The sequence below is a fragment of the Lynx canadensis genome, chromosome E1 (genome assembly GCF_007474595.2).
Source record: "Lynx canadensis isolate LIC74 chromosome E1, mLynCan4.pri.v2, whole genome shotgun sequence".
Lineage (NCBI taxonomy): Eukaryota > Metazoa > Chordata > Mammalia > Carnivora > Felidae > Lynx > Lynx canadensis.
In genome coordinates, this window is record NC_044316.2 from 16,506,690 (window position 1) to 16,530,099 (window position 23,410).

Sequence of the window (23,410 nt, forward strand, 5' to 3'; positions counted from 1 at the left end):
TTGGCTCAGGTCATGATCTCACGGTTCATGAGTTTGAGCCCACATCAGGCTTCAGCTGACAGTGCGGAGCCTGCTTGGGATCTCTCTCTCCTTCTCTCTCTGCCCCCTCCCTCTCTCATTCTTCTCTGTCTCTCTCTCTCAAAATAATAAATAAATAAATAAATAATAAATAAATAAATAAATAATTGAAATAAAATTGAAGTAAATTGAAAAAATAATTTAAAAAAACTTTTAAAGCCTGCAGATTCTAATGTTACTCTCTTTGCTTTTTCTCTCTCGGACTAACCACAAAGAGGATCCTCTCCTGTTTTAAAGATACTGCTACAGATGTACAGCAACTTGATATCTACCATCTGCCATGGCTCATTTGTACACTCACACATGAATTAGGACATTCTGTCATCTTGCTGCAGACTGCTAGTGCTTCTCTAGTGTGCTTGGATATTAATAGGTTGCTAAGCAATATCTAGTGTTTGCACTGATATGTAGAATAGAAGATGTGTGTTTGGTTACAACTCTAGTCAAACACTTCTCTCTTAGAGCCATAAAACCAAGAAAAGAGGAGGCACAGCAATAGCAGGGTTATAAATCAGGATTCTAAGCAAGCCTAACTGCAGTTCCCTTTTGATTGAGCAACCTCTGAATTCAAGGTTCATAAATTACAGCCCCAACTGCCCCAAGGGCAAATTAATTCTGAGGTTCAGTTGAATATAGTTTCAAACAGGTATAGGGTTTTTTTTTTTTTTGTTTTTTGTTTTTATTTTTTTTTCAACGTTTATTTATTTTGGGACAGAGAGAGACAGAGATGACGGGGGAGGGGCAGAGAGAGAGGGAGACACAGAATCGGAAACAGGCTCCAGGCTCTGAGCCATCAGCCCAGAGCCCGACGCGGGGCTCGAACTCACGGACCGCGAGATCGTGACCTGGCTGAAGTCGGACGCTTAACCGACTGCGCCACCCAGGCGCCCCAAAAACAGGTATAGGGTTTTTTAGCAGGTCTATGCGTGGACATTCCTAACCCTTTCACAGACTGACTGATTCGTTTATACATTCACTCTAATAAATATTTATAGATGTCTCACTTTGTGCCAGGAACTATGCTAAGCCCTGGAATTCTTTTTCAGGATTATCTTCCTAAACTCTTCATAGCATTAAGAGCCTTTCACATTCTTCCTCGACATGTATACCTTCAACCCTGTATTAATCTACCTTCTAACATGCAAAGACTATTCAGGTACTTTGGGCATAAATGCTTTCAAATAAATAAGTAGGGACATAAAAGAATTCCTTGTTCATATTTTGAAATGCCCAGCCTTCAAAGTGACTTTTACCATTTCCAGCACTTAGTTCATGGCCCCCTGCTAGGCATGGCCTCAGTACCACCCTATTTAAGGACATATATAGGAATGAATTATAATCCACATTATAAGCTTTAGCAGACTCTTTCTTCACAAGAGGGCTTATAACATTAGTAGAACTGTCAGCTGATTAAACTGGTGCAAATTGACCCAGCAGGGCTACTCAACTACATGTGTGATGTTCTCCTTAAATATAGGTCCTGTCTGAAACTCAGCTGGCTTGATTTTTTTCCACCTGGCTTGATTCTTAACATTTGTACATAAGGTAGAATGATTATAAAGAAACAAGGAGGAAAAGAACCACTATTAAATACTATTGGAATTAGGATTCAATAACTATAGGAAATGTATTTTCCTACAAAATTGTTAATCTTAGGGCTGTGAAATAAGAACAGAGTTGAGAAAATATACTTTCTTTCTTTTCTTTTACTATTTTATTTTAAAGTAACCTCTACACCCGACATGGTGCTTAAACTCATAACTGCAAGATCAAGAGTCACATGTTCCACTGACTGAGCCAGCCAGGTGCCCTGAGCAAACACATTTTCAAAAAAAGATTTCTCAAAATGCAAGTTAAGTTCATACCCTGAAATGTATGATGACTAGGGTAAAGAAATGAGGAATTTTCATGGTACATTTAAACACAATATTTTCTTTGCAAAGATACATACTTGAGTGCGTTCTGAGAGCTGCCTGACATGATAACATCATTTTAATTTTGAAAATATATAACAAGAATAAAGACACTTCCTTTGATATATTGAAATTGCATTAACAGTTCCTCTTCCCACTTCACACACACACACACACACACACACACACACACATTTACAAAGGGAGATTTAGAATATTAGGCTTAATAGTGCCTGGTCACCAAATAAATAAGTACATTGCCTTGCAACTGATATTGTAATAAGCAACTGCAATGTTTTCAGTATATAACACATACTGGGATGCACAGATTTAAACAAAACACACGTCCCTATAGCACAAACTGAAAAGCTATAACAGAAATTGAAAATACAGGAACAAGAAATAACACAAACTCTTGATTGATAACGTTTTCTAGAGAGGTAATAAATTACATGATGGAATGCATGCGTGAGTGTTGCATGTGCAAATTTGGGCACAAACTGATTAAAGTGAACATCTAATAAATTTATAACAAATTACCAAGATCCCAATTCTGTTTGGCATATTTAAAATGAAAGAGTCATTTAAAAACCTGGCTGAGGAGCACCTGGCTGGCTCAGTCAGAAGAGTATGTGACTCTTGATCTTGGGGTTGTAAATTTGAGCCCCACCTTGAGTGTTAGAGATTACTAAAATAAATAAATAAACTTAAAAAAAAAACATGGCTGAAATGATTAAGGTAAAGGCAAAGTATATGTATGCAGCAATGGTGATGGAGGGTGGGAGTGAGGAAGAAGTAAAATCAAGAAATTGGGGTGGGTGGAGAGGCAGGTGGAGAGGGACTTTCTGAGAAACTTTTTAAAAGTTAGTGAAGCTATGAAAATAGTACAAGTTTATAATAAAAACAGAGTAAGTGTTGGAAAATTTGGTTCTTAATGTGTATGTATTATAATGTGTGTTGATAAGCAGAAATAGTAAATAACTGCTTTTAATTGGTTTAAGAGACAGAAAACCCTTTGGAGAAAAGTTAAGTACCTAAAAGCGGTAAGTAGCACCCATATAACAATTTATACTTTAGAAAATGCTTTAAATAATTACTATGGTAACTTGGCCTAGCACTGCCTAGCACATACTTAACACTTAATACTTGAAACTGAACAGAAGCACATTTCAATTAATTAAAATTGTTAAATTTCAAATATTGTAAAGAATTTTTTTGGTACAGGATTTCACTAAGTATCTAAAGTTTGAAGAACTGCAATGAAAGGGATGACTGTCTTTCCCACTTGTGTTTTGTCTTTGATCTGATACACTTCCAAGATGCATAATTATGTGGGATATGGGTTAAGGATGGGGCTAGAAATCAAACACAATAAATGTGTGGTCAAGTACAGAGGTAAAAGGAGAAACAAACAAACAAACAAAAAACAATAAGCAGGCCAAATCATTTGTGTTCTTCATTTAATGTTTTCATTAATGGGTTGCCTGCTATGTATCAGTCAGATCTCAGCTAAATTTTCTCTTTAAGCACAGGATGAATAGTCATAAAGTTGCTTCAAAATATTAATAGATGATGAAGGAAATACATTTTAAACTATTTCCCAAATTGTGTTTAAAATACCTCTGAGACTATATTTTTTTTAAGGCAAAATCTTAAGGAATGATCCCCAGTGAAAACACAATTGTTTTAAATTCCATTGAGTAGGGGAAAGGCTAGTTCTATACCTTGGGATTTGATTTCATCTGTTGCTGTTTCTGGCACATTGCTGCTGGTGTCTAATGCAGAGCTGCTTGGTACGCTCTGTGAACTCTGAAAAGAGAAAAGAAATCCCAATTGTAAAATGAGTTACTTTTCTTCAAAGTTGCATCAACCCTCCCAATTAAAGAATGCAGATAAATGACTTATAGGAGTTACCAGACATATTGTTTGATTTTTCTAGGATTTAATGCTGTGTATTAGAAGCAAAGACTGCTTACTGCATTGATAAGATAAAATACATTGGTTCAACATGTCATCCCATACCTTCTATGGCTAACAAAGTGATATGCAAAGAATATTATTTCAGACGTACATTAATCTTCAAATTATACACTACTTTCTAGAAACAATATTTGAGACCACTGCAAGATGAAAGTGGACTTTTGAAAAATGCTACTGTTTTCTTCTACTATTAGAATCATCTTCTATGTTTGTGGTAGAAAGAAAAATATTTCATCTTAATTGAAATTAAAGGTTAGTTTTATGAATAATGGTTGGAAAAATCATTTTTTGTACTCATGTTGATGTAGTGTTAAAAGGAACGATGATATATTTTAAGACTCATATTATTGAACTTAATGGTGAATCTATATAAACTATTTCTTTTTTTTTTAAGATTTTTTAAAGTTTATTATTTTTGAGACAGAGAGAAGAGAGAGAGAGGAGAGAGAGAGAAAGGGGCAGAGAGGAGAGAGAGGAATCCCAAGCAGAATCTGCAGTCAGCACAGTCAGATGCAGGGCTCCAACTCATGAACCATGAAATCATGACCTGAGCCCGAAATCAAGAGTCAGAGGCTTAACCAACTGAGTCACCCAGGAGCCCCATATAACTGTTTTTGATTCGCATCCCTTTTTCTATAGAATATTTCTTCCTCATTGAAGTCTTGTATTCAAATAAACACAAAGTTACTTAAATTATTAATATGGAAATTATATTTTCAGAATGAATAATGAAGTTATCCTAAAAACCTGGTGGATTTTGTACTTGGGGTAATGGTTCTGACCTTAGAATGCAACCTTTAGTTATCTATAACTTGTTAATAGCTTTTCACAATAATTATCTGTCCACAGACACTTCCTGCAACGGTCTCAGATGAGTCAGCTTAATGGTTACCATGATTTGCTCATTTCCATTTGGCATTTTATTTATCCTATTGGACATCCACATCTTTTCCTCCTTTGTAAAAAAAAATTTTTTTGAGAGAGCAAGAGGATGAGTGGGGGGAGTGGCAGAGGAAGAGGGCAAGAGAATCTTAGGAGGCTTCATGCACAGTGCGAGCCTGATGCAGAGCTCAGTCTCTCAACTGAGATCATGACCTGAGGTGAAATAGAGTCTGATGCTTAACTGACTGAGCACCCAGGCACCCCTCTTTTCCTTTTTCAGTAAGAAAATTAATTGACCAGTGTATTCTCCAAGCATTAACATCTGATTATTTATGAAAACTCTACATCAGTAGGAACTTTCACTTCAGTTGCTTCCTGTTTTCCTTTCTTTCTCTTCTTTTCCTTTTCCTGAAATGGAAACAGTATTAGTAAGTGGGATCCAAAAGAAGCGAAAGATAAAACTAACATCTTATACTCTAGTATAGCAAACTTTTTATGTAAAAAAATTTACATAATGGGCAAGCATCATACCAAATGAAATCACACAAAGTAGCCATATTAAAAATTCAAACAAGGGGTGCCTGGGTGGCTCAGTCGGTTAAGCGGGCCGACTTTGGCTCAGGTCAGGATCTCGTGGTCTGTGAGTTCGAGCCCCACGTCGGGCTCTGTGCTGACAGCTCAGAGCCTGGAGCCTGTTTCAGATTCTGTGTCTCCCTCTCTCTGACCCTCCCCTGTTCATGCTCTGTCTCTCCCTGTCTCAAAAATAAATAAACGCTAAAAAATTAAAAAAAAATTTCAAACAATAACAGACATGTTATAAATGCCAACCAACTAGAAGGTTACTGTAACCCAACTATTATTTGAACCCCTTTTTCCAGCACTTTTGTCATGACCTGAGGCAGAATACTTCAACTAAAAAGAGAAGTAAGTAAATGACAAAATATGATCTTGCATCTCAATTTTCTCAAGAATGTTAAATCTCAAATCCTCTTATAATTAAATGGCTAGAAATCTATGTAAGCCAAGTACCTGAACAGGTTTGGATCCCTCTTGAGATGCTGGCTCACTCATCTGGACCACTAAAAGGTATCATCAAATAGTAGGGAACACTATTATCAGACCAATATTAATAACAGAAAGAAAATATTAAACAACAAAAAGTACTGTGGGAGACCAAAGTCACTCCCAACCCCCACTGCATCCCACCATTCTATTGAATGGTACTAAGTTCTCAACTGCTAAACTTTTCAAACTGTACTACTGTTACTGCTGTTGTTACTGCCCAAACCTAGATTAATGCTAGGCTAGTGCCCAGGGAGACAGGAAAGCTTAACCATAACAATCACCACCATTATCATTTTAAGAAAGAAACACACACACACACACAGCAGCAGCAGCAACAGTAATGCAAGTGAAGTTTTAAAAACATTATTATCATCATGGGGCACCTGGGTGGGTCAGTCGGTTAAGCGTCCCGACTTCGGCTCAGGTCACGATCTCACGGCTTGTGAGATCGAGCCCCATGTTCAGCTCTGTGCTGACATTCAGAGCCTGGAGCCTGTTTCAGATTCTGTATCTCCCTCTTTCTCTGTCCCTCGCCTGCTCACATTCTGTCTTCCTCTCTCTCAAAAAAAATAAATAAATAAACACAAAAATTAAAAAATTTTTTTTAAATATTATCATCCTTAATAATTTTTGAAATAACAAGATTAGGTGAAGTGAAACTCTGATGGCTACCCAACTCATCATGTATGAAAGGCATACAGATATTAGAATAATAATCTCACTACAAAGCATTTTTCTGAGTGGGGAGTTCTGAGAGGAATGTGATTTATCTTGCTTATTTATTCATATTAAGAAATTAAAGTGGATAATTATCTGATGCTTACTTCATTGCAAATGACTACAGTAATCAAAATTACTGCTGTGCCAAAAATCATTTAAGAATTTGTGTATATTTAGGCTAGGTGCTATATAAAAAGTAAATTTTATATACACGGCCTTTGCCTCTAGGACAGTTACAATCTAGGGACTATTTAATTTAAAATGGTTTCTTTAAACTATGCTAGAGTATTTGCATGTCTTTTTATCAACACATGTTCTAGCAGAATAAACCAGAAGTACTGCCTTTGGAGACAACAGATTCCAGCACTTAAGAATAGCTGCCTCAAAGCCTTTTTGAAGCAGTTCATAAATAAGTAATATAAAATAGATTTCTTTGGTAGGTCCCAATTGTACATTCTCACAGCCTGCTTTCTTTGCTTATGGTGTCCATCTCCTGAAATTACTAGAAGCTCCCTTCCATTTCTTTTAAAATCAGGGTTTTTTTTGATGCACCCAGATAAATTCAATGCGATAAACCTTTATTGGGTGCCTTCTATATGCAAGCATTGGGGTTAAAAAAGATAAATGAGACCTGTGCTCAGGGAGACAGGAAAACTTCCTTTGAAGAGTTCCTAGTTTAGTGATGAAAAAAAGGATTTACAGGTGCAGTTCAATCTGCACAGTGCAAAAGCAGAGGTGTTAAGGAACACATAGGAGTAAGCAATTAATTTTCCCAGGGAGTTCAGGGAAGTTTTCATAGAAATATTTCTAAACTGGATTTTAAAGGACTAGTAAGAAATTTTTGTGTAAAGGAGTGGGGAAGGGTATTTGAGGCAGAAGGAACAATACACACTAGGGTATAAAAGTTCAGGAAGTGAAGCATTCATGTACAGAGCTTAGTTATATAAAAGAAAATAGCAGAAGATGAGGCTAAAGAGGTAACTTTTGGGGCACCTGGATGGCTCAGTTGGTTAAGCATTCAACTTCAGCTCAGGTCAAGATCTCATGGTGCATGAGTTCGAGCCCTGCTTTGAGCTCTGTGCTGACAGCTCAGAGCCTGGAGCCTGCTTCCGATTCTGTGTCTCCCTCTCTCTCTGCCCCTCCCCCACTCACACTCTGTCTCTCAATAAATGTTTTTAAAAAAATTGTTAAGGTAACTTTTCAGTCTATAATGTTTATTCATGTGAAATCAAGGAGGATGGACTTTACTCTGTGCTTTTTTTTTTTTTTTTTTTTTTTTTTTGGGACAGAGAGAGACAGAGCATGAACGGGGGAGGGGCAGAGAGAGAGGGAGACACAGAATCGGAAACAGGCTCCAGGCTCCGAGCCATCAGCCCAGAGCCCGACGCGGGGCTGGAACTCATGGACCGCGAGATCGTGACCTGGCTGAAGTCGGACGCTTAACCGACTGCGCCACCCAGGCGCCCCTACTCTGTGCTTTTTAAGCACAGGACAGATGTGATCAAATTGGTGTTTTTAAAAAGTTAACTCTGCCAGCAATGACTATAATTATGAAGGATGGGGGGAGGGTGCACAGAATGAAGGTAAATTTTGCACCCGTAAATGTTGCACGTTTCAATGCCCCTCACTCTAATCTACTTTCTGCTAGACATTGCCAATACCCAACTACATCCCTTCAGCTTCACTTTTCAGTACATATGAATGGTCTCTGACTGCAAGCACCTGCAATTCTGTCTGAGGGCTTGTGCCAGTCCAAATGTGGGATGGCAAGAAGTGCCTGAGAGTTGATATCTTCTAGGAGAAGCCCTCAGCCAGTGATGAATAGGAAGCTGCATAGAGTCCCATGGGTGGAACATTTCTGTCTCCCAGAGTTCCCCAATGGGATAGAGCCTCAGTTGCCTCAGTGAAACCTGCCTAATAGTGCAGGCTTCCCTCACTTTCCTGTATTACTTCCCTACTCCCTTGCCATTGTTTCCTGGAACCACCTCCCAAATGAACTTACATTTAACTCCTTGGATCAAGGTCTGTTCTGAAGGAACCTAAACTAAAACAGATATGATCATCAGGATTGGGGGCAAAGTTGGATCTAAAGAGAAAAAGAGAAATAGTTAAGGTTCACTGAGTGTTTTTTCATATTTATAAGGCTGAATGGATCATGATGCCATTAAATGAAATATGGAAAGGAGAGGAAAACAGGTTAGAGGAATGATAAGAGTTTGAGTTTGTAGGTGTTAACACATTTAAGATACCTGCTCAATAGTCTGATAGAAGTTTGCAGGCAGTAAGAATCTTAATGCCACTGAAATATATTGTGACTGAAATATATTGTAGGACGTTATGCAGAATCAAGTCCATTGGATAATGATAGAAGCACTATCCAGTCTGAAGTATTAATTTGCATTTTAGTTACCCACAGTGCACAGCATTATTCACACCTCACACACCCGACTCATGAGATTCCAGAGTCATCCTACTTAGATTGTCAGCTCTGAGGCTGGGTTTTTGTGAATCTGGTAAGGGCCTTTCACATGCACTCCCAATAGATTTATAAATTGGTGAATTGCAGCATTTGACATCTTGATTGGCAAGACTGTCAGTCATAGATGAAAGGGTAGCTAGTTATCCTTGGGGAAGAGGTTTCTCAGTATAAGAAAGTAATCATACACAATTCTGATTTGTCAGACTAATAGAAGATAAGCAGTATCATATAGCTGGATTTCATGAGTCTTAAATCCTTGGGTACTGACAGAAAGATGCATTTGCAGGAAGATGCTAGTGGAGCTCACCCAATAAGAGTATCTTCTAGGAGATGAAAAAAAAAAAGCTAAGGATAAACCCTTGCTGATGAACACTTAAAGGTAAGGCTAAGAAGAAAAGCTAGTGTAAGATAGAGATAACTGCTGAGAATGGCAGGAGACCCCTGCAGCTATTGACCTGCATGCTGCGGGCTTGACTCTCATTACCAGCCTCTACTGCTGGGCATATGCCATGGCAAGCTCCTGCAGTCCCACAGGTATATGCCAACAGCCAACATCTGTATAGCTGTTGATGGGTCTGAACTGAACCCTAACCCCTGTCATTGGTCTGAACAGCCCCTCTCACTTGCAGTTAACCCTATGGTTGTACATCTGCAAGACACCAGCCTCAACTCCCATCACTGGCCTCCCCTGACAAATGCATGCCTACAGCTGGCCCAAATGGTTACACATGTACACACTGACAACCAGGGCCCCTGCAGGTGCCTGTGTGCCTGCAGTTGGCCCCAGCCTCTGCTGAAGGACCTAGCCTTCACCACTGCACATCTGCCTGCAACTGGCCCCTGCAGCCACCCCCCTCAACTAGCCCCATAGCTAGGAGGGTGCACACCACTGGCTATGGTCACCATCACTGTCTGGCATGTCCCTAGCCACTAGACTGGAGATGCCATTAAAGAATCCAACAGTCCTTGCAGACACTGTGGACTGCCTACAGCTCTCACAAAGGATAATGTAACTGACATTATGGACCACAGCTTTTGGAGCCAATGAGACACCATGCCACCTCCACCCATCCCCATCTACAGATGCTACCTGCCCTCACACTTGGTATCCTGCAGTACTAGACCATGGGTCACAGCATGTGCCAAAATGCCCCCAACCACAGGTGAAAGTCTTTCCTCACCAAACTCATTCCATAAAATCTGGAAGAGACAACTGCTTTTTCAAATGCACAAACACCTATGAAGGTGACAGGGATCACAAAGAATCAGGGAAACATGACACCACTAAAGGAATGTAGTAAACTTCTAGTAATGGACCCCAAAGAAGTAAAGATTCATAAACTACCTAACAAAGAATTCAAAATAATTGTATTAAAGATGCTCAGAGTGCTAACAGAGAACACAGATAAACAATTTGATGAAATAAGAAAAACAATAGAAGAATGAAATGATAAATTCCACAAAGAGAAAATATAAAAAGAACACCAGAAATTTCAGAGCTGGAGAATACAAGGACTGAAATGAAGAATTCAAAAAAGAGCTTCAATAGCAGATGAGACCAAGCAGAAGAAAGTTAGTAAATCTGAATACAGATTATTTTATTGAAGTATAGTTGACACACAATGTGACATTAGTTTCAAGTGTACAACATAGTAATTTGACAAGTCTGTACATTATGCTATGCTCACCACAGGTATAGCTATCATCTGTTACCATAAAATGCTATCACAATACCACTGACTATATTCTCTATGTTGTACCTTTAATTCCTGTGACTTATTCATTCCCTAACCGGAAGCCTGTATTTCCCACTCCCTTCACCTATTTTGCCCATCCCTCAATATCCTCCCCCTGAAAACCATCTCTTTGTTCTCTATATTTATTAGTTGTTTCTACTTCTTGTTTGTTTGGGGTTGTTTGTTTGTTTGTTTTTTAGATTCCACGTATAAGTAAAATCATACGGTATCTGTCTTTCTCTGACTTACTTCATTTAGTGTAATATCCTCCAGGTCCATCCATGTTGTCACATATGGCAAGACCTCATTCTTTTTTATGGCTGAATGATATTCGTGTGTGTGGTGTGTGTGTGTGTGTGTGTGTGTATGGACATCTTTGTCCATTCATCTGTCAATGGGTGCTTGGGTTGCTTTCACACCTTGGCTTTTGTATATAATGCTGCAATAAACATAGGGGTGCATACTTCTCCTTGAATTAGTGTTTTCATTTTCTTTGTGTAAATACTCAGTAGGAACACAGATCATTTGAAATGATCCAGTCAGAGAAAAGCAAAAGGGAAAAAAATGAAGGGGAATGAAGAAATCCTATGGGATTGATGGGACACCATTAAGAGAAACAACCTATGTATTATGAGAATCTAAGGATAGAAAGGGGCAGAAAGCTTATTTAAAAAAAATATGCCTGAGAACTTCCCAAATCTGGGGGCATATTTGCACATTCAAGTTCATGAAGTTGCAAACAAATTCAACCCAAAGAGATCTTCCCCAGGACACGTTATAATAAAACTTTCAAAAATCAAAGACAAAGATAAATCTTGAAAGCAGCAATAAAAAGAAGTGTGCTACTTACAAAGGAACTCCATTAGACTATCAGTGGATTTCTTAGCAGAAGACTTAAAGGCCAGGAGAGAGTGGGGTGATATACTTTAAGTAACCAAGAATACTCTATCTGGTAAAGTTTTCAGAAATGAAGGAGAGACAAAGTCTTTCCCAGTCAAACAAAAGCTGAGGTTAGTTCACCACCACTAGAACTGCCTTATAAGAAATGATGAAAGGAGTTCTTCAAGCAGGCATGAAGAGACACTAATTAGTAACATGGAAACATGAAAATATAAAACATATTGATAAATTTAATTATATAGTCAAATTCAGAATATTCCAATACTGTAATCTGGTAGTGTGTTAATCAGTTAATTCTAGTATAAAGGTTAAAGGACACAAGTATTATAAATAACTATGGCTACAATATTTGCTAATGGATATATAATATAAGAAGATGTAAATTGTGGCCTCAAAAACAAAATGGGAGGGGTGCCTGGGTGGCTCACTCAGTTAAATGTCAGACTCTTGATTTTGGCTCAGGTCATGATCTCATGGTTCATGAAATCAAGCCTCACATCGGGCTCTGTGCTGACAGCGTGGAGCCTGCTTGGGATTCTCTCTCTCTGTCTCTCTCTGCGCCCCTGCCCAAATAAATAAATTTTTTTAAATGGGAGGGTAAAAGGGTAGACTCTTTGTCTGTAACTGAAATTAAATTGTTATCTGCTTAAAATACACTGTTGAATCTATAAGATGTTTTTTTTTTTTTTAAATTTTTTTTTTTCAACGTTTATTTATTTTTGGGACAGAGAGAGACAGAGCATGAACGGGGGAGGGGCAGAGAGAGAGGGAGACACAGAATCGGAAACAGGCTCCAGGCTCTGAGCCATCAGCCCAGAGCCCGACGCGGGGCTCGAACTCACGGACCGCGAGATCGTGACCTGGCTGAAGTCGGACGCTTAACCGACTGCGCCACCCAGGCGCCCCTATAAGATGTTTTATGTAAGCCCCATGGTAACCACAAAGCAAAAATCCACAGTAGATGCACAAAAGATAAAAAGAATGCAATCAAAGCATACCACTATGGAAAATCATCAGCTCACAAAGGAAGGTGGTAAGAGAGGAAGAAGGCAACAAAGAACTATGAAACAGCCAGAAAACAATTAACAAGATGACATGATTAAGTTCTTCCCTATCAATAATTACTCTAAATTCATATGGATTAAATTTTCCATCAAAATGCAGAGTGGCTGGATGGATGAAAAACAAGACCCAACTATGTGCTGCCTAAACAAGAGACTCACATCAGCTTTAAGGACACACATAGGCTCAAAGTGAAGGGATAGAAAAGATATCACATGCAAGTGAAACCAAATAGAGGAGAGGTAGCTATATTTACATCAGACAAAATAGACTTTAAGCCAGAAGCTGCAACAAGAAACAAAGAAAGTCATTATAGAATGATAAAGGGGTCAATTCATCAAGAATTATGGGTTTCGGTGTTAACTGAATTCACATCCCAGCCAAGTTGCTCATGTGAAAATTGGGGCACTGATTGGGAAGAAGGACCTCATTCCAAATTTCCAAGATTTAGTGGAACTAGGAGACTAATAATCTCAAACTCCTGAGTCACTCTAGCCTCTCTTGCAAATGGAGGCAGTTTGTCCTCCTGTATTTGTGGAGACTAGCCTTCACTAAATTGAAAACCTTGTAAAATCTCATCTGAGTCAACTGCCTTGGTAGGGACTCCCATTTTCCTGAAGATTCACCACAACCACCTCTTACTTCTAGTAGACTCATAACTACAGTCAGATGTTCAAATGCCCCAGCAGGGCAAATACAAAGTCTGACCAGGAGGAAATAGCTTTTACAGCAAAAGACTCTCAGGATTTGCATATATAGTGACAAAATCCAGGGAATATGTGAGAGTATACTATAAGGGAGTTAAAGCAAGGAGCACAGAATATAATGTTGAGTTGCTTAGAATTTATTAATATGGGTACACTTATCAGACATTAAGGATTTAATGTTCTAGCATCTACAGCTGTAAGTGATGCTAACCATTTATTTGGTAAACTCACTGAAACTTGGACTCCACAGTGGCCTGTGTTTTAAATTGAGATACTGGAACATCCCTGGCATCGTGTAGGAAGAAATCCAAAGACTTAGGAAGACAGGAATGTTGGAGTATATTTATCACATATTGGCTTGCACATTCACTCCCTCCAAGTATATCCTCTGTGAGGATTCTGGGAACATCCCCTTACCAACGCACTGAAAATTATATTAGTGAGTGGGAGTATTTACATCTTTGAAAAGCTCTATAGTGGCTTTCTTCTGTAGGTTAGGCATGTGGGATGACCCATTTCCGAGTAGCAGAAGTTAAACATTACTGTTTAACCACCAAAGACAAAGCAGGCACATTTACTATAAAGAGAAGTAGAAATATAGGGGCACCTGTGTGGCTCAGTCAGTTGGGCATCCGATTCAGCTCAGGTCATGATCTGACAGTACGTGAGTTCGAGTTCCGCATCGGGCTCTGTGTTAACAGCTCAGAGCCTGGAGCCTGCTAAAGATTCTGTGTCTCCCTCTCCCTGCCCCTCCCCTGCTCATGTTGTCTCTCTCTCTCTCTCTCTCTCTTTCTCTCTCTCTCTCAAAACTAAGTAAACATTTTTTAAAAGAGAGAAGTAGAAATATAGTGGTAATCAGATGCTTTTTTGACCCTCACCGATCTTTGTGGCTAAATGATTATGATGGTTGTAGGAATAAAATAGATGACCAGCCTACTGAAATGTTGGTCACCAACATTTAGTATAAAAAATCCATATATGGTGGCCAAAAATATGACTTTAGTCACCACAGTAGAGAGTTCTGACCTCTTACCAGTTACCAGGCCTAAGCCCCATAACTGAAGGCAAGGTTGCATCCCCTTAAAGGAGGCTACTGTAGCACTGCCATTAGTATATACTGAAAATCTTCCTCCAAGTCTTCTTTACAAGGAGCTGTGGCCATCTCCTAAAATGACTGTGTGCCAGGGAAAAAGAAATATTCAGGTTTTTCAGGGATTTCTAAACATTGGCACTAAATTGATGTTAATTCCTGGGGACTCTAAATGCCACTGCAGCCCACCAGTTTAAGTGTGGGCTTTGTGGTGCACAGGTGAGAAACTGTGTCTCTCTCTCTCTTTATGGAACAGCTTAGGATCATTTAATTACAGTTCTCAGAACCCTTGTTTAGGGGCTTATGAGTATAGAGGTTGCTGCTAGTTCCTGGTTGCTAGAAATCTCCAGTCCTCTACAGTTAAGGGGACTTGTCCAAGTGGAGGTTAGTGCCTCATACTCCACAGCCAATGTTGTAGCTGACTCTGGGCTGGTGGGGGTTGTAGAGTCATGAAAGAGTGGGGAGGAATATGTGGGGGTCTAAGAACATGGCTGTGGTATTCCTAGAGTTGCTACATAAACAACTGTAATTGCCTGTATCTTGTTTAAGAAGGCATTGTATGCTAGAAGACAAAAAAAAAATGTTACAATAGCACCACAAAGAGGGTAAAGAGGATGGTCTGGTGAGAACCCAGAAACTTCTGGAGGACACCCGAATCTTCACACTGATCTTTCTCCATTCTGACATCTGCATGGACATGGAAGACTTTGCTTGCTGGGATGTCTAGCAAAGTAATACTGAACTGCACATGGCCCAACATGAGGGTCTCAGGAAGAAGTATTGCTGCAATGCCCATGGCCTGACTTGGGGTCCTTTAAGATTAGCACGATTTCTCCCAGTGGTGACGAGGAGTTTGAACACAGTTGAATTGGGGTCAATTGGTGAGTTAGGTCTTTGAGGTCGTAGCTGAGTATTAATCTTGATGATGCATTGACCACCACCTGGTTTCCCTAAGGGAAAGAAATCTAAAGGGATTTTTGCCTTTACAAAAAAAGGCAGAAAGTAAAAATAGCATTCAGTGTTTGTTTTGAGGCAAGTCATTATAGAGGCAGCATGCATCCTAAGCTCCTTCCCAGGAGCCACACTCAGCAGCTCAGCATTCAGCAACTGTAGCTTTGAACTGTGTCTGAAGCATCTGTGCTTTATCTCGACATATATTGTGCATCAATTAACAAGATGTGTCCTGAGGAAACAGAAAAGCCTAAAAGAGTTGATTTTTTGGGGTCTAGGAATGTTCAAAATTTTTTGCCATATAAATAAATGGTAATTGCTTCTTTGCTTTATGTCATTCTGGCTTGCAGAAGGTTTCACAGGAATGTCATACTTTCAGACGGTGGGGAAAACCTGTACTTTCTTCACTTGGCTTCCAAGATAACAATACTTGAGTTTTTCTTTCACTTCCCTAGTCGTTTTTTATGTCTCTCCTGTTGGTTACTCTTCTTTTCTTAGAGTTCTAATATTGGAGTTCCTCCAGAGCTTAGTCCTTGTACCTCCCTTTTATTTTTTAAAAGTTTTTAATTCCAGTTAGTTCACAGTGTGATTTTAGTTTCAGGTGTACAATAAAATGAATCAACAATTCCATACATCACCCAGTACTCATCACGACAAGTGCATTCCTTAATCCCTATCACCTATTTAACCCATTCCCCACCCCACAATCCCCCCGAGAAATTGAGTCTTAACTCAAGTTTGAATCAGTGGATTAAGTAAATCCACAGAACCACTCTATAGTGATTTCATAAGTTCCTGTGTGTATAATTAGAATAGATACATGGTAACTGGCAGAATTTTCAGTTTAGAATTCCAGATCAGAATTTCTGATCGTGAAATAAGGAGGCTTATAGTATGAAGGGTCAAGTTGTAGCCCTTGGAAATTCCCCTCCCCCACATATACATATACCAGGAGAGTAAACAAAAAATATTGTTTTCCTGGGATGACAGAATGGGGATTTACAGAGATTAGTAACACCAATAAAGATTTGAAAGCAGCAGGGAGTGATGAAACCTATCTCATGCCAACTTAACTTGCCCGTTCGGTCTGTGAAGAAGGTGGATGGATTTTGGAGAATGTAGATTATTATAAATTTAATCAGGTGATGTCTGCCTGCAATTGCAGCTGCTTTCTGCATGTAGTATCTTTACTGGAGCAAATCAACATACCCCCTGCTACCTGGTATGCAGCTATTGACCTAGCAAATGCTTATTTCTCCATACAAATTGGTAGAGAACACCAGAAGCTATTGGCTTTTACTAGGCAAAGCCAACAATGTAACTTCACTGTCTTGCCCCAGGGCTATGACAGTTCTCCTTCTCTCTACCATGATGTAGTCCACAGAGATTTTGAGCATCTTGACCTTCCAATCGGCATTGACTTGGTCCACTACATTGATGACATTATACTCATTGGATATGAGGCGCAGGAAGAAGCAAGGTCTTTAACTATCTTTATGAGATATATGCAAACCAGAGGATGAAAGATAAACCCCATTTCTGGTACCAGTTTTCACATCAGTCAAAATCCAGTTACTACATCATTATCTCAGCTCTCAACTCACCCTTTTGTGTTATTCTTTGATGCTGGAGCTGGGACTCTGAAAACCACATTTCTTTGCCTTGCCACGTGGTCCTGTTAAGCTCTGTTAACTGGTGGCACCAGAGGGAGAACCCGAGACTGTGGGGGGGCAAGAGAATTGTTCCTTCCTGTCTACCTCAAGACTGCCTCCTATAGCCTTTTGGTTTCTGTGTGCTTTATGCCAGCAATGGTTCTTCATCCTGGTAGCAGCAGGCCCTTTCTGCAGCAACAACTGAATCCAGTTTGTAGTTTTTCTACAGTTTTGTACATTTCATCGACTCAAAGACATCAACACCAGCCAGCCATTGTTCCTGCCTTAGAGGTCTGGGTCCCACAGAATCCCTTCTCTGAGGTCAGGGACACCGACACCAACTGAGCAGCATCTTCTCATACATCTGAGTTTCAACTGAGGGGTCACTCCTCTGTTTGTAAGTTTCTTCCTTTGCTTCATTTTTTTTCCCCCAGCTCTAGATGTGGTAACATTTGCTCCCTCTATAATACCTTGGATTTCTCTTTTTAGCTTTGTAGTCACTTCCTTCACTTTATATCTGGGTAACAATTCTTGTTGAATTATGTATTCATGGCACAAAAACAGACACTCAGATCAATGGAACAGAATAGAGAACACAGAAATGGACCCACAAACATATGGCCAACTAATCTCTGACAAAGTAGGAAAGAACATCCAATGGAATAAAGACAGTCTCTTCAGCAAGTGGTGCGGGGAAAACTGGACAGTGTCATGCAGAAGAATGAACTCAGATCACTTTCTTACACCATACACAAAAATAAACTCAAAATGGATGAAAGACCTAAATGTAAGACAGGAAGCCATCAAAATCCTCAAGGAGAATGCAGGCAAAAACCTCTTTGATCTTGGCCGCAGCAGCTTCTTACTCAACACACCTCCAGAGGCGAGGGAAACAAAAGCAAAAATGAACTAGTGGGACCTCATCAAAATAAAAAGCTTCTGCACAGAGAAGAAACAATCAGCAGAACTAAAAGGCAACCGACAGAATGGGAGAAGATATTTGCAAATGACATATCAGAAAAAGGGTTAGTATCCAGAATCTATAAAGAACTTATCAAATTCAACACCCAAAAAACAAATAATCCAGTGAAGAAATGGGCAAAAGACATGAATAGACACTTCTCCAAAGAAGACATCCAGATGGCCAACCGACACATGAAAACATGCTCAACATCACTCATCATCAGGGAAATCCAAATCAAATGAGATTACCCCCTTCAGAATGGCTAACATTAACAACTGTCAGAACGGCTAACATTAACAACTGTCAGAATGGCTAACATCAACAACTCAGGCAACAACAGATGTTGGCGAGGATGCGGTGAAGGAGGATCTCTTTTGCATTGTTGGTGGCAATGCAGGCTGGTGCAGCCACTCTGGAAAACAGTATGGAGGTGCCTCAAAAAACTAAAAATAGAACTACCCTACAACCCAGCAATTGCACTACTAGGCATTTATCCAAGGGATACAGGTGTGCTGTTTCGAAGGGACACATGCACCCCCATGTTTATAGCAGCACTATCAACAATAGCCAAAGTATGGAAAGAGCCCAAATATCCATCAGTGGATGAATGGATAAAGAAGATGTGGTATATATATACAATAGAGTATTACTCAGCAATCAAAAGAATGGAATCTTGCATTTGCAACTATGTGGATGGAACTAGAGGGTTTATGCTAAGTGAAATTATCAGAGAAAGACAATCATACGACTTCACTCATATGAGGACTTTAAGACACGAACAGATGAACATAAGGGAAGGGAAGCAAAAATAATATAAAAACAGGGAGGGGGACAAAACATAAGAGACTCTTAAATATTAGGAACAAAACATAGGGTATTGGAGGGGTAGTAGGGAGGGGTGATAGGCTAAATGGGTAAGAAGCATTAAGGAATCTACTCCTGAAATCACTGTTGCACTATATGCTAACTAATTTAGATGTAAATTAAAAAAATAAATTAAAAAATTATCTATTCAAATAACTGGTATGATTTCCATTTCCTATATGGACACTATTGAAGTTAGTACAAATAAGTTTAAGAAAAATTACAACCAGGTGAAGGCAATACATGACTCGTTCATACTCTAGCTATTATATATTCCACCTGTACTAATTAATTTATAGTCATGTTACTTTGTAATATAATCACTTCAAATGTAAGGAATTGAATTATTAAAAACAGAAAGTATGATTTCTTTTTCCCCGTTTTAACCAGCTTAGCTATATAAACCATAGTCTTTTAAGTGACACACTTCATTTAGTACATAATAAATGAGTTACAGGTGTACCGCAAGATAGTTACCTATCCAGCCCTATGAGGGCCTGAAAGGACTGGAGTCATTGGTGCCTCTACATAATTCACCCCTGGCCGAAAGCAACTTGTTCGAAGGATTCTCAGAGAGTAGCCCAAAATAATCAGAGACTGATGATCCACTCTAGTGTCCCCCATGGTCCCATAGGAGGCAAGCATAATAAAGAATTTGCTTTATTAAAGCAAGTATCCTTTAATAAAAGAGCAAAGCCAAGGAGTATTCTACTACCAGGGCATCACCTTCCAAAGCCAGTTGCAGAGTATTGCTGCTTGTCATAAACACTGAGCCTTAGAGCTGCTGGAAGAGTGCATGTTCCAGGTATCCAAGGGGCAGGACTCACAGCCTAAGGTGTGGCCAGGAACACAGGGAGGCCTGCAAGATACTCCTTATGGACTCAACCCCCAATATCTCTCTTCCTATATATTGAATTCTTCCTTTTCTTCATGGCTGATATGCCCTTTTAGTTACATACAAATTAACTGCAGGATTTTCATTTTAATAACATAGTCATACTCTGCAAATTAGAGTTTGACCATTATTTTGTAATATATAACTGATATGAAAAAGTGGATTATGAAACCAGTCATGTTATCATAAGATATTGCCACCTTACATTTGCCACTAGGAAAAAAGCAAGAGTGATTAGAGTCAAATATAATTTATACTTGTAACTTTTTAATTGTGAAAATTATTTTAAATTTATCACTTAGTTGCATGAATTATATTCTCATCAATAATGACTAACAAGTGATCATTGTTGAATTGTCTTGTTCAGGAATTATGTGCAGTCATTTCAATCATAAGACTCTACATTTCTTGTGAGACTAGTTTAGTGGTGAGCAACTCCTTAACTTTTGTTTATCTGGGAAAATCTTTATCTCTTCTTAAATTCTGAATGATGACCTGAAATGTTAAATGGAATTCCTCTTTCTATTTGTTTTTGATTTTTGTTTACAGGGAATTTTTTAGTACTTCACTGTGGGTGCGATGGCCAAGGGGCTGTCTGGGGTCTACTTTTGGGAAGGTCCTGAGGTGGGACTGGCTGGGAAGATGCCAGTGATGGTTTTATGACAGAAAGTGCCTTAATTTCAGTAAGTTGCTGGATCAGTGTGGGAACCAGGAACTCAAGGGTCCTAGAGGAATTGCTACACCCCCAGTGTATGGTCAGCTGTTAGGCTTTATAATGACATGAATAATGGAAGATATCTTTGGAAAAGGATACTATAGAATCTGTAAATTCTGAACTTGGGGGAATTTGGTCAGTAGGACAAAGAATCTGGAGAGAGATTTTCCTGGAATCTACATGACCTTCAACGCACACCAGTGGTCTGAGATGGTCTGGCCAATCATAGAAGCACTTAGAGATGCCACAAAGAGAAGAGCCTTCACCCTAGTCTCTCAAGCCTACACCTCCATAAAGAGCCAACGACTTTGCAGCCGTTGTCAGGCTCCTGTGGAAGAGGCTGTGAAAGGTACATTAGAACAAGGATGGCAAGCCCACTTCACCGCAAGAATGTTATGCCCAAAAAACCAGTTGCAGGGGCCCTGGATGTTTCCTTCAACTGGATCATTCCCTCATCAGAACCTGCCCCAATTCCACCAATCCCCAACAAGCAGCAGTTAGCCAGACTGACCAATTATGTGGCTTTCATCAAAAGCTGATATATCATTCTGAATTCAAGATCCACCTTCAGAATCCTGTATACTGACAAATATAGAAATGTAAAATTTTTATTTTCAATTTATTGGATGGATTAGCACCCCAGCATTCCCTACTGAGTATGCGATAAAATACATATATATAGTATATTATATGTATTTTGTCCTTAAACATTATGCTGAATAGTTGTTGAAGCAATTTTTGTTTTGTAATATTTGACAATTTGGATGGAACCCGTCAGTATCATGCAGTTTATATTCCTAGTGACTATAAAACACAGATTTCCTGCTTCATGTGGGACAGTGGTTGTCAATTGTTTGTTCCTGCCGTGGCACAGCACACCCCCCAGTCTGCACCGATGGTTAAGAGTTACAGTGGTTCATGTGGGATTTGAGAAAGACTGTCCCCAGAGGCAGTATCTGAGCTGCTGAGGATTCCTATCCACCCTCTTCAGAGAATGTGCTCTCCTTTCTCCTCACCTCCTGAATATCACACACAGAATCCTGAAATGTAGATGAGGAACAAAAGACCATTTCCTCAGTAAAGCAGTGTGTTAACTTCACATCTTTTCCTGGTAGTGTTAGTACATCCAGTGTACTGGCAGTGGAGGGTTTGTCATGAAAATGTGACTATTTAAGACCCTCAGGAGACATATTAGATGTAATATTCCTTTTAGGAGCAGGGAAATGTAGGGTGGAAAGCATTATATTGGCAAAGTTATTAAGATAAGTGATACACTTTGCCCAACTGGCCTGCAGCCTACTGGTTGCTTATACTTATCCTTTGGTTCAAGTTCTGCCTTTTGGAAAAATAGTGAACAAGTCTTTCAGTTTTTGTGTGATGCCCTCTGAATATTTGGAGATGTTCATTGTATCTTCAGGTTATCTCCCCACACCCCACTTAATTTATTCTGCATTTGTTCAATAAATATTTAATTGAAAAAATAAAATAAAGGGAATTATTTAAATGAAAAGAACATAAATGGAAGAAAATTAAGAAAAAACTTCACTAGTAAAAGCAAACATATAATAAAGGTAACAGATTAATCACTTATAAAGTCAGTAAGGAGGCTAAAACACAAAAATAATAAAATCAATTATATCTACAAAAAAGTAGTCAAGGGATACACAAAATAAAGATGTAAGATATGATATCACATACATAAAACATGCAGGGGGAGTAAAAATTTAGTGCCTTTAGAATGTATTCTTCAGCATACACGTGAACACAAGTGACCAACTTAATATAGACCGCTAATACACATGTTATATATGAACCCCATATGTAACCACAAATTAAAAACTTATTATACACAAAATAAAAAAATAAACCTGAGCATAACACGAAAGTAAGTCATGAAACCAGAAGGAAAAGTAAGGAGGACAAGAGGATAAGAAAGGAACAAAGAACTAAAAAACAACCAGAAAACAACAAATGGCAATAAGTACATACCTATCAATAATCACTTTAAATGTAAATGCTCCAATCAAAAGACATCAGGTCACTTAATGGGTAAAAAACCAAAATGCACCTATACGTTGTCTATGATACTTCAGACCAAAAGACACATACAAATTGAAAGTGAAGGGATAAAATAATGATATTCCATGCAATGAAGGTGGAAAAAAGGTAGCAATATTTACATCAGACAAACAGACTTAAAACAAAGACTGTAACAAGAGAAAAAGAAGGGCATTACATAATGATAAAAAGGAATCAATGTAAAAACAGGATTGACACTGTAAATATCTATGCACCCAACATGGAAGCACCTAAATACAAGCAAATATTAATAAAGGGAGAAATTGACAGTAACACAATAATAGTAGGGGACTTAAATACCCCACTTACACCAATGAATATATCATCTAGACAGAAAATCAATAAGGAAGGAGTGGCTTTGAATAACCCATTAGATCAGATGGATTAACAGATATGTACAGAGCATCTCATCCCCAAACAGTGAAATAGACATTGTTTCATATGCACACGGAACAGTCTCCAGCATCACATATTAGTCCACAAAACAAGTCTCAATAAAAAGATTGAAATCCTATCAAGTATCTTTCTGACCACAACAATATGAAACTAGAAACAAGGAAAAAAAACTGGAAAAAACACAAACACATTGAAGCTAAACTACATGCTACTAAACAACCAATGGTTAACAAAGAAATCAAAGAGGAAATCAAAAAATACACGGAGACAGACTTGCAGGTG

At 38.8% G+C, this 23,410-nt stretch overlaps 1 protein-coding gene and 1 pseudogene across 1 annotated transcript in view; one reads left to right on the forward strand and one right to left on the reverse strand.

Moving 5' to 3' along the window:
- EFCAB5 (EF-hand calcium binding domain 5) overlaps positions 1-23,410 on the reverse strand; it is a 200,993-nt gene that overhangs the window by 169,309 nt on the left and 8,274 nt on the right. Inside the window, exons 3-6 of the mRNA XM_030295821.2 lie at positions 8,641-8,677; positions 5,883-5,932; positions 5,199-5,261; positions 3,716-3,800 (exon numbers count right to left, since the gene is read on the reverse strand). Coding sequence (XP_030151681.1) covers positions 3,716-3,800; positions 5,199-5,261; positions 5,883-5,924 — 190 coding nt within the window. The 5' untranslated portion in view covers positions 5,925-5,932; positions 8,641-8,677. The remainder of the gene's footprint in view (positions 1-3,715; positions 3,801-5,198; positions 5,262-5,882; positions 5,933-8,640; positions 8,678-23,410) is intronic.
- Positions 20,704-21,192, forward strand: LOC115501005 (annotated as a pseudogene).